This window comes from Globicephala melas, chromosome 2 (assembly GCF_963455315.2).
Source record: "Globicephala melas chromosome 2, mGloMel1.2, whole genome shotgun sequence".
Classification (NCBI taxonomy): Eukaryota; Metazoa; Chordata; class Mammalia; order Artiodactyla; family Delphinidae; genus Globicephala; species Globicephala melas.
Genome location: NC_083315.2, coordinates 66,970,766 through 66,986,919, shown reverse-complemented (window position 1 = coordinate 66,986,919; position 16,154 = coordinate 66,970,766). Strand labels below are relative to the sequence as shown.

Sequence of the window (16,154 nt, the reverse complement as noted above, 5' to 3'; positions counted from 1 at the left end):
AGAATCCACTGCTGGCTTTCGGGCTCTCACACCCGCCGCTCGACAGAGTGCTCTTTCAAAACTGGGGTAGACTCTTTTTGCTAATGGCTTTTTCCATGAACCCCAGCCAGCCAGCAAGTATATTCTTTGAGGATTATGATTTGACCAGCACGCTCAGGAATCTTTAAAGAGAAGAACCATCTTTGTCCTCAGCTGTTTTAAGGCCAGTCAGGAGACAGAGCCTTCTAGAGATGAAGTAATGAGAGGCTGGCCACTGCAAGTACACAAGAAGTAAACAGTGGCCATTCCCGTGACCCTGCTTTTTTTGGGAGTCTGTCACCCCAGGGGCTCCTGGGTGGTGCACAGGAGAGAGAACCAGAGGTGGAAGACCCCGTTTCTAGGCCTGCCCCATTGTGAACCAGCTTCGTGACCTTGGGTGAGTCACTTTGCTACCCCGGCCCCTGGTTTCCTCCTTGACAAACCAGAGGCGTTGACTTAGCAGGATTTTAATGTTTCTGCACCTTAAACATTCTAATTCTGGAGCTTGCATTCAAAGAAATGACCAACTCTGTTAACTGATTCGGATAGTTTCAGGATCACTGTACAATCGCTCTGGGGGCTGGAGATTGGGGCCCGCCGTTGAAGACAGGATGGAAAGAGCTTTGAGGTGCGGGGTAAGCCGTGGCAGCTGGGACTCCTGCTTCCTAATGACCACATTTGGTGGTCGGGCTCACCATGGAAGGTTCTCAACCTTGGTTACTTATAAAAATTCTGATACCCAGACCACACCTCAGACCAATTCAGAATTTCTACAGGCGGGGCCTGGGAATCAGTATTTTTAAAGTTATCCAGGTGATTCTGGGGTGTGGCCAGCATTGAGAATCAACAGCCCTAGATCTTAAGTAAAGCTGTGGTTCAGTGTTCTGGGCATCTCTTTTAGGGGTAAAGTGATAGTGGTTGGTTTAAAAAAAAAAAAGCACAGTACACAGAGAGAAAAAAAGTTCTAGATTTGAGAAGCATGTCGATTTGGTAATCACAGCTGTCGATGGTGAGTAGTTGCCCTGAGATTTGGATCCCCAGTTTTCTTTCTCTGGGTCAGTGGTTTCTCAAACATCTCTGAAGGAGTAGAACCATCTGTAGTTGGTTATTTCTGCTTGGGAAACTCAGAGTACTAAGTGGGGGGGTGGAGCCAGGGCAGGGGCGGAGCAGGAGTGGATTAAACAGACCGTAACATGCAGCCACGCATAACACGCAGCCACGCCTTTTTCATGAAGCCAAGTCAGAGGCCCCAGCCAGCGCTGGCATACCTTAGTGTCAGATCCTTGGCGATGCCCCGGTGGATGCGAGGGGCTGTGAAAGTATGTGCTGTGCCGTTTCCTGTGCCTTGGTGAGTGTCCCTGCCCTCGGTTGAGAGGATCCTACCACCCTCATAAGCCATCGCATCGAAACACTTCCGTTTATGCCCAGTCAGTTGTTCGTGCTTCCCTGCGGGGACTCCATCCCTACAGCCAAATGCAATCTGAGGGGACACAGCTGTCCAGAGTAAACATTCATGGGAAAGGACAGCTCAATTCTAGTATCTTTTCAGGCAGAGGGGAGGGCATATTGTGATGGTGGTGGGATTGTGAAGGGGACTGCTTAATGGGTGTGAAATGAGCTTCAGGAGGGAGGAGAACTTGTCGGTGTTGATTAGCCCCGAAGGGCCTCACATATGGGGAGCAGGGTCGAGGAGCTTTTCCAGTGACAGGGTTTGAGAGGTGGGTGTAGACACAGATGCCAGATGGAGGTTGTTATTTCTTAGACGAATGAGGAATCCGTCAGTCACTAAATGTTTAGGAAGCAAGGCACTCAGAGAAATGGCAGATACGGCCTCTGCCCTCAGAGAGCTTACAGTCTGACTTGGGGTTTGAATACACAAGTGTGGGATAGTACGAAGGTCTTCTGTGCTGTGGGCACATGGTGAGTACCCAGGGGTTCGGAAGGAGGGGCTATGGAATGGGTGGGACGGGACAAATGCATCAAGGGATGTGGACCTGGGCTAGTGAAAGGGAGACACATGGGCCCCACTAGTGAAGTGTGTCTGTCTCCTCACTCCTAACACGACGTTGATTATCTTTGGGGAGCAGCCCCGAGGGGCACCCCATTGCCAGTAGGAGCGACTTTATGTTCTTGCCTCCCACCAAAATTCTCTGCTTTCAGGAGTCAATTTTCCTCTAGCTTTTTCCTTCTCCTGTGAGGGGTGGTCTGCCAGCCCTCTGCTTTGATGATTACCATCTGCCCACCTTAATTTCCTGCGTAGTTTCAGCTCGAAAGCCTTTCTGGACCCAGAAATATCATGTAAGATGATTGTTCTTGGTTCCAGTAGCCACCTGGCACCCTCTCAGCGGTGGCTGCATTTCAGGTATGCATGGGAATGATTATCTGTGCATCAGCGAACTCGAGTTTGTCCTGTGAGCGAGTTGTGTGATCATTGGTAAATGCAGGACTGGCTTTGTTAGGCCCTGACTGTGGCCAAGGCTGTTATTTCTCTGCGGGTAATTATTTCAGGCTTCACGGTCACAAGCTGAGCATAATCAAGGGCAGATAAGAAAGCCATATATAGAGCAAAGTACATATTTCTCGAGGTGGGCGGCAGAGGCCTCATATATATGTGTGTGTTGGTGTATGTGTGTTTAAAAAAAGACCTATATTTTCTGGGCAGTGGAACTTCAGTTTCCAGTAAACATCTCTTCCCTTTTTACTTTACCTTTTAATTTGGTGTTTATGGTCTCTGTGCTTTGAAATTGTTTTGCTGTGCTGCCAGCTCTGCCTGAAAAGGGGGGGCGGGGAGAAAGCCAGGCCCTTGGGAAGCCATGGTTTCGATCAGAGTTCTTAGAGTTCCTCTGGCCCAGCTGATTGACGGCTCAGCGGTGATTGCTGGAGCTCATCTAGAAGAATAAAAACAGACACCTGGAGTTCGGGGATATGCATTTATTCGTTTCTCCCCGTTACCGCCTTTATCGCGGGAGGCATCATCTATATGTAATTCTGGTCTGGGGTTTGTTTTCTCTGTTCCCCATTTGCCCACGTTGATGCTTCTGCTCTGGAAATCAGAAGTGCCCAGAGCCCCAGACCTGGAACTGATTCTCTGAGACTGTGGCTTGGAGGCTGGGCACACACGAGGCTCAGCTGTTGCTAAGTGAGAACAGCCTCGCCCGGTAGGCTTGCTGGATCCCCCGTTATTTGCTTCACCTGTTGGCGGGGGTGGAAGGCAGAGGGGCAGGCAGGGGCTGGGGAAGCCCACTGCAGAAACACGTGGGTGGAGGCCAGGTGAAATGCATGGGTGAGGGTGAAGGTCCGTGGAGGAGCGGAGAGCAGGCAGAGCTGGGAAGAAAACCCACAAGAGCAGCAGAGCTGTTGGGCTGCGTCGCGGGGGCAGGCTCGAATGAAGGAAACACAGGCGGTGTTCTGCTGCTTTTTCACACCTTCTAGTTGGGCGCAGCTAGGAAGGCTGTTTCAGAATCCCCTTCAATGAACTGAGGGAGCAGCTCCCGCAGCGGTTCACACCTGGCGTCCGTCGGCACCTGGGAGCACGCCGTGTGGACAGGGCTGCTCAGACCTCTGTCGGGGTGACCTTTTCTCCGGACAGAGAGAGCCCAGTGAACTGAGAAGGGCAGGCCCTTCCTCAGGGACCCTCAGCACCTGGCCGCGCAGAGCTCCCAGGAGGCCCCGGGAGAGCATTTGACACACAGCAAACATTCTTGAGTGTGAGCACAGCCGGCAGCTTTCTCTTGCAAGGTAGGCTTTTTTTTTTTTGGCTGGGGGAAATGGCTGCTTTTGTTTTGTTTCTGTATTTCTGAAGACACCAGATTAGGAGCCCCCAGAGAGGTGAGAGAGACACCCTGAAAACCACACACCCCTTCCCGGTCAGCTCTGCCTGCCTGACGACCATTGCTGCCTGGCTGCTGTTTCAATGCACTGTCCTTTCCCCCACTTTCTCCTCCCTCTGAGCCTCTTGGTGATTCTGAATAGCAGGGAAAGCAGCCAAGTGTCCTCCTGTCTGTGACCTTCATCTGCCCCCTCCTGTGGGCGGGGTGGGGAGGGGATGCGGAGCATACTTGAGGGTTTGCAGAGCGCTTTCCCATGGTCCTGTCTTCACGGCAGCCCTGGGAGAGGCAGGAAAGTGGTCTCACCCCTATCTCGTAGGTGACGGGGACAGTCTCTGTGTTAGTGGAGAAGCAGGGACAGAGACCCTTCCACCAGTTCTTCGGCGGGGTCGTTCTTTTACTGCACCGAGTGGCCTCAAAAATAAAGGCACGAGGTGTGTGTGCTCGCGAGGGTTCTCGGTGTGTCCCTCCGATGATACCAGAGTCTTTTCCAACCGCTGTCACCGGGAAGGGGAGACACCACCATGACCTTTTATGTACTGTATTTTACAGTTTACAAAGTGCTGTCATCTACCTGATTTTATTTCATCTCTGTGAGCATCTCTGGGAGTCGATGCTAGTCCAGACGAGCAAAGGGAGCCCTGGAGATGCTGAGTGACTCAGCCCAAGGCCCCCCCAGCCGGTCAGCGGCCCCGGGGGAAGGGGGGTAGCACCAGCTGGATGGGGAAGTGAGAGTCCAGCGGAGCAGGGGGTGGTGAAACCAGCAGCTGGAGGCGTTGAGTTTTGCTGTTCTTGTCTCCGAAGCCGCACAGGGACATGGTTCCTGACCTGACCCTCCCCTGGAGGGCTCGACTGTGGATGCCCTGCCCTGAGTGGAAGCCTGGACCCCCAAGTGTGAGGCGGAGGCACAGCCAGGCCGAGCGAAGGGCTACCCCGAGGGAGTGGGGACAGGCTGCTTGGGAGCGGCCGGAATCGGGGTCCATCCTGCTCGGCTCACACAACCGCGAGGCCGACGTGGCAGGGCGTGTGCAAGGAAGACGGTACTTCAGAGCAGGGCGCCTCTCCTGGGGTAGCAGGAAGACCTGGAGTCTGACAGGTTTTGCTGAAAATCCCAACTCTGCAACTTAGGAGCTGTGGGCTCTGGGGACACTTGCAACACTTGGGACCTCAGCTTGAGGGTACTCACTCTGTCCTTCAGAAGCATGGGGTCCCTGCCACAGTCTGGGCCATACACAGTAGGTGCTCCCCGGGTCAGAAGTGACTTGATAGGTTATCTAGTCCAACCCCTTCAACAGATGGAAACTGAGGCCCTGAGAGGAACAAGGACTTGCCCAAGGTCACAGTGAATGTGCGGCAAAGCTAGAGTTCGAGCAGGTCTCTTGATCCCCCTGCCTGGGTGTTTTGTTTACTTGTGCTTTGCCTGAATGAACCGGGGGTAGCTTTTGTTGTTAGTTCACACCCTGGCCAATAGCCCTGTCCCCGAGTAGATAGTTTTCTTATGGAGTCAGCCAGCACCCAGGGATGAAAGTGTAAGGCCTCTGATGTCGGGTTCTTAGGGAGAGGAGAACGGGTGGGAGGACGGGGCGGAGCGGTAAACACTTTTTGGTGCTTGCCTGATGTGAACCATCCTGGTTTTCCAAGAATGCTCGATGGTAAGCACGGTTCTGACTCTGAAATGTTCCACTCAGAGTTCTGGAGAGTAGACGTGCATTTCTCGTAAAGCCCTTGAGGCTTCTCTCTGCTGCATTCCCCACCCCCATCTCCCTAGGGCTTTAAATCATCTTTGGCTTGGGGTTGAAAGTAACCCATTACAGTGGTGAGCCTTGTGGTCCATTTTGTGCAGTGTTGTCAGGCTAAAATATTATAAACAGACCACCAAACTGTGTTTGGTCCAAGGCTAAGAACCTCCTTCTCCACTTGAGCGTTTGATTATCTGCTACAGCGTTCAGCTTTGAGTTCAGTGCAGGAATCCAGCATAATTTCTTATATTGTTACCATCTGGTTTTGTGGAGTTTTGCTTTTGATTTTAATTGTGCCCTTTGGGAGAGAGAAACCCTACAAGTGGTGGGAAAATAAGATCCCCCTTCCTCACCCTGGCACCCCAGGCACACACACGTTGCTGCCATGGTGCTTGGGGGACGTGGCTGAACAGAATCCTCTGAATTTCTGAGCGTCCTCTTTCATTATTCCTGCTCTCCCAGCAGCCCCCGGGCCCTTGGCTACTTCACAGGGATTGCTCAGATCGGTCCCAGGTCAGAGCCTGACCTGAGATGGAGCTGCCTCCGTGGTAGTGAGGGCTGAAGGTGGTTTGGGGTGTTGCCCAGTGCGACCCGCCCTGTCCGGAGACCAACATTGCGGTGATAACGTTATGTGACCTCTTTAACAAGTGAGTCACTTGCCCTCAGATAACCACCGCTACTTTCATGGGGAACTGCTAGTACCATTGTGGCTGTGGCCATGGTTTCTGCAAAAGAAGGTGTTTTTAGAAATGAAGGTACAGAGATTGGTCTCCTTAGATTTCTTGTCATGGACTCCTGGCTCCCCAACCTTTTCCTTATCAAGACTCACCTTGTTTTCTCTTCAACCATGTGCTTGGTACCAGTTTTAAATATTAGTAATTGGGCTTCCCTGGTGGCGCAGTGGTTGAGAGTCCGCCTGCTGATGCAGGGCACACGGGTTCGTGCCCCGGTCAGGGAAGATCCCACATGCGCGGAGCGGCTGGGCCCGTGAGCCATGGCCGCTGAGCCTGCGCGTCCGGAGCCTGTGCTCCGCAACGGGAGAGGCCACAACAGCGAGAGGCCCGCGGACCGCAAAAGAAAAAAAAAATTAGTAATGGATGATAAATAACTGATACTCTTCTCACATTCTTGGAAGACAACCTTCATATTGTTGCCTCTTTTAATTTTTCACGTTGTCTTCTAGAGTTGTCCGTTGGCATAAGCATTTTTGTGTAGCTGTGATCAGAGTATGTCAGTAAAAGTCTAAACAGGAAAGCAGGGACCACCATCAAGTATTTACCACAAAGGGCATTTAATACAGGCCTTCGTTACACAGGTGATACAGAAGCTGAGAAGCCAAACATGGAAAGGCGAGGCGACCCAGAGCTTAGTGGCAGGAGGTCACTCCTGGAAGAGTGGAAGAGGTGGTGTGACCGGAGCCCAGGGTCAGGGTCAGTGGTGGGCCTATGTAGAGCAGATGCAGCTGCTTCTATTAGAAATGCCCACCCAGGGCAGAAAGGGAGAGAGGGGAGAAATGCCCTGGCCGCTCCCTTCCTCCCACCTTCCACTCTCCCACAAGTTCCTGCTGTTGTCCAAACCCCCCAGCAGCCCCCTGACATGAGGCCTAGAAAGTCAGGAGTCAGCCCTGGGGATACAGAGCAGAGGACAGGAAGATGAGTAAGGGATTGGAGGACACACAGCACCTGGACCAGCCTAGGACGCCAGCCTCCTGTTCTAACTTGACATCATCATAAGCATCTCCTTGTGTCTCCACGTGGTCTTAATTACACATTATTTCAAGTAGATGTACCAGAGTTAACCTAACCATTGGGAGAGTGCTTAAATTGATGATAAATCAGCAGTTCTCAAATTGTGGTGCCCAACCAGCAAGTATCAACATCACCCAGGAACTTGTTAGAGTCTCAGGCCTTACCCCAGACCTTCCTGCTCAGAACCCCTGGGCTCATGGCCCAGAAGAAGTCTGTGTTTCCTCTGGAGGACGCTGACACACATTAAAATTTGAGAACCACTGTTACAGGTGATCCTGCACCTCACTAAAGGTGGGGACAGGATAGTGAGGGTACTGTTGGCCAGGGGTCTTTATAGAGAGAAGTGTGGTGTGGAAGAAAAGGCCCAAGACTCCAGGGCTGTGCACCTCTAAGGTCAAGCCTTCTCCCTGCCCTTAACTTCCCTGGGTGATTGTTTTCTGTTTTGTTCAGCAGCTAAAAATATCAGCTCATCCCAGTGGTGGGATTATGAGGATTAAATGAAATAATGGGCATGATGTGCCCTATATGTTGGGTCGTCTGGAGCTTTGGGGAAGGAAATGTGGCAATAGCAGCCCACTTCTGGGCCCTAGGACATTGGCCCTGGTGCCAGAACCTGAGGGGTGTAGTCTAAAAGTCAATGATGAACACTTAGGAGGTTGAAAGTGAGCTTTAAGGCAATAGGAATCTTGGACTGAGGGTTCCATATCTGTAGTCAAGTTTCCCCTCCCCACCCCGTTTTTATTAGTGGTGCTGACCTGACTCTGTGATTGCCACTATCTTGTCACTCTTTCTTGTCTGGCCATTTGGTGCCGTGGAAAGGACCCTGGTCTCAGGCCAGGACCCCTGGTTTCCCGTGCTGGCTGTGTCTTCTTGGGTGAGTCAGTTGTCTGAGCTGCGCTTTTCATATTTGTAAAATGTCTCCCCTCACTGACCATGGTGCGGATCAGGTGGGATGATGGATGTGAAATCGGCCTTGAACTTCAGTGGACCCCTTGAATATAAAGCTTTAGGGTCCACACCTCCAGCGGGGCCCTTTGCCAGCCTTGCCGTCTCCATAAACCTCTTACTCTACTCCCAAAGCAGGTGGTGCTTCATCCAGCCAAGGCAGGCATCTGGGTGCATCCTTGTTCTAACAGTGACCTGTAGGAAGGCACCAGGCCAGGGATCTTCCACACATCTTTCTCTTTCAATCCTCCCAGCAGCCTTACCGAGGAGGGAGTCTCACAAGAAGTAACCAAGGCCCAGATAGCTGAAGAGGAAGGATGTAAACAAACCCAGTCCTGAGGGGACAGACTGAGGCACAGTTGGCCTCAGGGTCATCCACAGAGTTGCTGTTACTAAGAAGGGAAAGGGGAACTGGGTAAAGGTCCTGCTGACTTACGGTGATATATCAGGCCTGCAAGTATTGTGGATGCAATTGACAAGCCAGTTGGAGCCTGGCTCCCCGACAGAGACCCACGCAGCCAGTGTTCCCATCTTATTGCCTCTGGCAGCACCTGAGAGAAACCTCTTGATCAGTGGGAGGACCAGCCAGCATCCTCCTGCAGACCTGGATGCCTTCCACAGTTAATGGCTGAGGAAGCTGAGGCTTAGAGCAGTCAAATGGTTTACCTGAGGTCACCCAGGCCAGGAATCTGAGCCCAGATCGCATCCTTTCTGGTCCAGGGCTCTTTGCATGACCCCAAGTGTTTCCTAGATCCAGGCCTGACCAGCACTTGGCAGTTTTCCATAAGCTTTCCCAGCCTCCCTCTGGGGGTCCTCAGGGTAGGCAGTAGGTCTGCCTGAGGCGGCCGGCGTTGGGTGGTCTGCGGTGTGACAAGTCCAGTGAATCAGCCTAAATCCAGGGGAGGTCAGAAGATATGTCGTCCTCCAGCCAGCAGACATTATCCTGCTGTTTGGGTTGCAACTAGAAGTGACATCAGGATGGGATGTGAAGCCTCTGGGACGGGAGGACACGCTGCTTCCATTCATCCCACACTTGGGGGTCAGTGGGGGCCGTCTTCCCACCTGTTAGCTCCTCCCAGGCAGGGCTGAGGGCGTCTACCTAGCCATCTCCTAAGGTAGACTCAGCACTAAACAATCTCATTGTGCAAGCTCTGCTCAGAATCGCTGCCCTGAGGAGAAGGCTGGGGCAGGGCAGGGCAGGGTGTGTTGACATGGAACGGGCCTGCTCAGGCAGGTCCTAAGGACTCTAAATAACTGTGTTGGAGGCAGGACCTGAGCTTTTAACTCAGTAAATACGTGGTATTTCGAATATAGCCCGGATGATCTGAGGATCACAATTACCTGAGATCTGCCTTACAGGCACTTAGGGAAACAAACGGGGGCTGCGCGCTAACCTAGGTAAGGATGCTGCCCCACACCTTACGCTGAGGTATCTCAGTGACGCCTTCGCGGTAATTCTTTACTTAAATCCCGGCACGCTGCAACTGACTTAATGTTCCAGAACTTTTGGAGTCCGTCGCTCTCTTTTTTCTTTCCTTTCCTAGACTTCAGTGCACTTGAGTTTTAACCCAGCTCTGCTGCCGGCCTCTGGGCGGACATCTGGGCCGCATGGAGGGGTGTCTAGAAAACTCTTCCATGTGTCTCCTCTACCCTCCACGGTACTCACAGAAAACTTCACTACTGATGCTTCCGATCAGTAGAGTGTGTGTGTGTGTGTGTGTGTGTGTGTGTGTGTGTGTGTGTGTGTGTGTGTGTGTGTGTGTGTGTGTGTGTGTGTGTGTGTGTGTGTGTGTGTGTGTGTGTGTGTGTGTGTGTGTTGGGCTGGGAGAAATGGTGATTTCCCCACACCCAGCAATGCTCATGTTCTCAGGACACCAACTGGACATTAACAGTTTAAGTCAATTCTGGCACTCTCTACCTGCAGATAGCATCAGATCCCACAGATAAGAGCTCAGTCCCACAAGCCTGCTGCCCTCCCCCCCCCCCGCCCAACTTCAGGTGCCAATCACAAGCCCAGGTTGACACCTGTGCTTCTGACTCACCAGCTATTGATCAGAGGTTCCCACTGCCCCCTCCTAGGGTTCAGTTAATTTGCTAGCGTGGCTCACAGAACTCAGGAAAACATTCTACTGGTTTATCATGAAGGATGTAACTCGGGAATAGCCGCATGGCAGAGACGCACAGGGCGAGGTATGCGGGAAGGAGCTCAGAGCATCCGTGCTCTCGCTGGACACGCAGCTTTCCCCTCATCTCCACGTGTTCACCAACCCAGAAGCTCTCTGAACCCGGTCCTTTTGGGGTTTTATGGAGGCTTCATTACGTAGGCATGACTGATTAAATTATTGCCCATTGGTGATTAATTCAGCCTCTAACCTGTCTCGCTTCTCTGGAGGTGGGGGCAGGATTGGGGGGGGGCTAAGGCTGAAAGTTCCTACCTTCTAATCGCAAGGTTGGTTTCCCTGGCAACCAGCCCCTTATCCATGGAGGCTTTGCATAAACTCAGGTGTGGTCGAAAGGGGCTTGTTACGAATCACTAAAAGATGCCCATTTCACCTTTGTGGCTCTGGAGCTATTTCAGGAACTGGGAACAAAAACTGTTATAACAAAAGATACCCCTGTGGCTCTTATATAGGAAATTACAAGGATTTTAGAAGCTACGTTGCAAATACATATTTCTTACTGTAAATCACAATATTACAAGCAGCCTCAGCGGGGGCTGGTGATAAGCCCAGAGAAGACAGCCTGAGTCGGCTGGGCGGGTCTTGGGCAAGTCACATCACTTCTCGTGCCTCAGTTTATCCAGCAGTAAAATGGGAATAATGACTGCTGTCTCTTAGGGTCGTTGTGAGATTGAGTTAATGCATATACAAAGCTTAGCGCAGTTTGTCACCTTGCTAAGAGTCGGTACATGGTTGGTCCCTTCTTCCCTTCCCTTGGTGTTTACCAGATCAAAAGCTGCTGGTTGCCCACCTAACTTGCTTTACTGTGTTGACAAAGGAACTGTCACACAATATGGCAGCCTCAGAAAGGGTAAAAAATGCCAGGGAAGTGTTCCAGCCCATCAGGTACTGAGCTGGGTAAGCTTTGTAATACAGATCCTTTTTGTGTTTCAGTATTGGAGCCTGTTGCGAACATTTCTCGGACCCACAGACTCTGGGGGTGGGGACTTAAGCTAATTTGGCTTTAGACCAACCTGCCAGCACAGGAAAGGACAGACTTGGTGGTGGTCTTGAGGCTGCCCTTGACGCAGGTATGCCTGGCATCAAGGCCAGCTTCACAGGCACCCGGTATGTGGTGTCACAGAGCCCCACGCTCAGGAGGGCCCTGTGCTTGGTTTAATGCCTATTGTTGACATCTTGAGATTCTTAATTTTCTTTGAGCTGGTGTTTTGTAAGCGAAGCCCAGTAGACAGTGGACATGCATGTGAGGTAGGAGCGATCCACCCTGACAGTCCTGAGCTTGAACCAGAGCTTGTTTGGGATACAGAAAGAAGGTGATGTCATTCTAAGAAACATCGACCACCAAGGAATCCCATCATATGCTTTCTTACTCGTGTTGCTTCCCGGTGTTAGCTAATCCCTCACCCCGAAAATGATGACATACCATGGAAAGGAAAGATCAGGCAACCCAGAGTGCCTTTTCCCTTTAGCTTTTCCCTACTGATCAGTAAGCAGCAAGGGGGGAGTGTCGGTAGAATGTGCACCTATCAAGAAATGAAGTGAAAACAGTGGAGTTAGTTTTATGCAGTGTTGCTTTTGGTCTGGTAAGTCATATGATGTATATGTGTATCTAAGCTGTGAAATACAAATGGTGCAATTTTGATGATTTCACATACTAGTTAAGTGCTCTTTTGTTTGCATTCAAAACTTGGCATTGCACGATATAAACATGAATGGCAAAATTCATGCCAGTAATTTAAAGTTTCAATATTTCTTGACTTAGAATGATATTAAATAGGAGAAAAACCCCAAACCAACCAAAACAAAAACCCACTATCGCACGTCAAGAGAGAGACTCTGGAAGAAAGGGGAAAACTTTTAGATTTTAATACCATTAATGATACAATTTTCCTGCTTTTTGCTCAGAGGGGCTCTACACTGTCATTTTGCACTGCGCCCCACAAATTATGTAGCTGACGCTGGCTAGCATCCTGGGACTGGGGGGGGTCTCAGGCTGGTCTTGTACACACAGGTCCTTTGCTAGATCTACTCTCTTCCGGGTTGTAGAGCCAGGAAACAACATATGGATAAGTGAGCACTGGCACTTACTCTGAAGATTCCAGGCTGTTCCAGGTGATGGGGGGGGGTCTGTTGTTGATAGAGATCACAGTTGAGGAATTTCAGAGGCTACAAACATACCCTTGTTGGAGATGTTTTGCGGGCCTGCCGTGCATTCACTCTTGCAAGTTGTTGAGCAGCCTAGTGTAGGGGCACAAGCCAGCAGTGGGCTGAGAGACCCCCACTTGGAATCCCAGCTCTGGCTTGGTCTCCTGGGGCAAGTCGTTTCTTCCTGGATCGGTCTTCTCATCGGGCAGTCCTCAGCCTCTCAGTTGTAGTGTAACTGTTAAAGAGTGTGAGCTACTTGGAGGCCGAATTCTTGGGTCAAATCGCCTCTCCACCTCTTAACTAGTTATTGGACCTTAGGCAGGTTGTTCAAGCCCCCTGGACCCCCAGTCTCCCTGCCTGTAAAATGGTATGAAATGAGTGCAGGGAAAGGAGCTAATATCGTGTCTGGTACGTGGTGTTGAATATATGATAGCAATGGTCGTGGTGGTGAAAAGGTAAGAAATAATCCTTAGATGTTCTAGGACCGAAGGATTAGCGTCTTCAGGGTCTAACTTGAGAGATTCTGTATGAGAGCCCGGGGAGCCTCTGCCTCAGACTTCTAAGCAGCTCTTTAGACTGTGTGGTTTTCTGTTTGTTTTTTTTGGTTAATATTTATTTATTTATTTGACTGCACTGAGTCTTAGTTAAGGCATGCAGGATCTTTAGTTGCGACATGTGGGATCTAGTTCCCTGACCAGGGATTGAACCCGGGCCTCCCCCCCCCTGCATTGGGAGCGTGGAGTCTTAGCCACTGGACCCTCAGGGAAGTCCCTAGACTGTGTTTTTAGAAGTTACCAGAATGAGAGAAAAATTGTTGTGTTTGGAATTTGAAGATCTGGGTCCTTGTCCTTCCATCCTCTGTCACCTCGAGTCACGTGACTTCTGACAGTCCCCCACCAAGCCTCACTTTCCTCACCTGTGAAATGGGTCTGCCTGCCTTACAGGTTGGGGCCCATTTGAGATGACGTATGTAGCAATCTTTCTTCAGCTTAAATTCAAGGTGCTGTGTTGGGAAGAACTCTCCGGTGAACGCTCACTAGTGTCAGGAGATAAGCAGCAGCTACATTGCTCGGGCCTCAGTCCTTGATCCCTGAGATCAGAGATGTACCATAAACTGTCCCAGGAGCAGGTTAAAAAAGAAGGAAGGAGGGAGAAAAAAAGAGAAAGCAAACCAGCAGAATTTGGAATTGTTCCTCAAACCACAATCGCAGGTTTCAGGGACTCGGAAAGGGGTGCAGCCCAGCCTTGTGGGCGAGAAACGTCAGATGTTGGGAAGAGAAAGGCCTCTCTTACTGTAGCAGGGTTTCTCACCGGCCCCTGCCTATTAAGCCCCGGTAGCTTGTCACTCCCTGGCTAACAGCTTGGCAGCACAGAGGCAAACCACAGAGTACATTTGAGGCCCAGATCTGCTCATTTCGAGGGTGGGGCCGCGTTTTTCTCCTGCCACAGAGAGCTAATTAAAGAAAACAAGCTATGGGAGTTGGGAGAAGACTGGCCACAGAGCACTTGGGGAGGATTGCTTTGGTTGTAGAGGCCTCCACAGCCCCCAGAAAACAGGTGAAAGTGGGCATCTGGGCCCCCGTGCATCCCCAGTGGAGCTCCGAGGACCCACTGGGAGACCTGGATGCCTACAGTAGGGGGGCCTGCATGGGATGGGAGGGTGATCTTGGTCTGTGAGGGGACCAGCTGGAAGAAGTTCAAGCTACCCGTCAAAGCGGGACAGTGTTTTGAAATGCTTCACAAATGTTGACTTGTGCCCCCAATTGTGGACAGAGCCTACGTTAGTTCTGTAACAGTAATTCACATCTCTGTGGCACTTTTGATTCTGGTACCAGCCTTAGGGAAAGTGGCTGTGACTCCTAACCAAGAGCAGAGTGACACTCAAAAGAGGGGGCTCTTCGAAGTCTCAGGGCTGGAAAGTGGGGTAAGGACTCAGGACTTCTGTCTCCAGGTGGAGCCTGCTGATTACAAGGAGGGGAAAGCAAACATCAGCCCCACGGACTTGGAACAAACGCTGTCGTCCAGGATTAGAGCCCGCCTCTTAACTGCCGCGCACTGTTTTATGGAGCAGGTCTATTGCTGCAACAGGGATGGTGTAAGTTGAATTATGTTTTAAGTGTACCAGGAAAACCATTTCAAGGAATCCTGTTGTGAGTCATTTTGAAAAATGAAGAATTACACGATCTCCCCAGCAACGTTCTATGTTGGTACATTCAAGGAGCCAGATGGCTTACAAGAGGGGTCCCACTGTTTTGCTAGTTTGTGTTGTTGCCGCCTAAGGATGGTTTACTCCTCAGGTGCTCTGAGGGGTTCTCACGTCCTGGAGAACTGGGGGAAGATGTAGTACCTGGGCAGAATGTTTTGATTCACTTATTCAGAGAAGCTGGGGCCTATGTAGGGCCTCAGGGGGCATCCAGGCCAGGGATTCTCGAGTGAGGCGTGCTATGAGGAATTCTTTTAGTGATGGTAACGACGATGAGAATGAAGCTGTTGTTAATTAAGCACTTAGTGTCTGCCTGGGACCTTACATAGATTATCTCATTTAATTATTACTACGAATAATACTGAAGTTTGTGCATGATTTCCTTAGCAGTTAATTCAAAGGCATAGTCCCCTATACAGTGGAATATTTTTTAGCCAGGAAATGAAGTACATGCTGCACCACGGATGAACCTTGAAAACGTTATGCTGAGTGCAAGACGCCAGGCACGCAAGGCCGTGTGCTGTATGATTCCATTTACATGAACTGTCTAGCATAGGCCAGTTCATAGAGATAGGAAGCAGATTAATGGTTGCCGGGGGGTTGAGATGAGGTGGAATGGGGCGTAGCGACTGCCTCATGGGTACAGTGTTTTCTTTAGGGGTGAGCACGACATTGTGCATGAACTGATGCCGTTGGGTCGTACACATTACAGTGGTTAAAGTGGTAACTCTTCCCATTATGTGCGTTTTATCACAATGTATATTTTAATCAGTGTATTTTCCTCATGGTGGCTCTCTCACCGACTTGGGTTCAGATATGCCGTGTTGAGTGGGAGAGAAAGGGAGGGGGTCGTTCCTGTGTGCGGTGAGGCTGAAGCAAGCTTAGGGCTTTCCAATTCAGGCTCCACCTTTAGGAGAAACCAGAGACCCAGAGAGGGCTAGTGACTCACCCAAGGGCACAGAGCAAAGTACCTGGAGTTGGGATATAGAGTCTAGCCTTTCTCACTTTTCATCGGGAAAATCACAATGGAAAAGTGCTTTTTGTGCCGCTGGGTAAATTCTGGGCCGCAGAAGTTCAGCTCTGTTCCACCTGATGTTTTGTCCCTTCCTTGGGTTCCTGGAGAAACTGTCTGTCCCTCGCTGGTAGAACAGCCCCTGGACTGACTCAGCTGTCAGGAGGTCCTCAGCCAGAGACCTGGGTTGTGTCCCTGGGCATGTGTCTGGAACAATTCCAGTTGTGCTGCTTCATCTCAGCATTGAGGTAAAGGAACGAGTTATGTGTGAACACATACGTTTGGTGTTTGATGGGGGACTTACCACGTGACCCTGCTGCTTCTTTTCTTTTCTTTT

General features: G+C 50.8%; 1 protein-coding gene across 6 annotated transcripts in view; it reads left to right on the top strand.

The window, feature by feature from the left end:
• Positions 1 to 16,154, top strand: part of SMAD3 (SMAD family member 3) — a 192,291-nt gene that overhangs the window by 94,596 nt on the left and 81,541 nt on the right. Inside the window, exon 1 of one of the 6 annotated variants that reach the window (XM_030875176.2) lies at positions 1,271 to 1,366. The exons of 3 other annotated variants lie outside the window; for them this stretch is intronic. In XM_030875176.2, coding sequence (XP_030731036.2) covers positions 1,308 to 1,366 — 59 coding nt within the window. In that variant the 5' untranslated portion in view covers positions 1,271 to 1,307. Of the gene's footprint in view, positions 1 to 1,270; positions 1,367 to 1,817; positions 1,939 to 3,489; positions 3,757 to 16,154 lie in introns of those variants that run through there. 2 more of the 6 variants (XM_060294079.2, XM_060294077.2) reach the window with 2 other exon arrangements.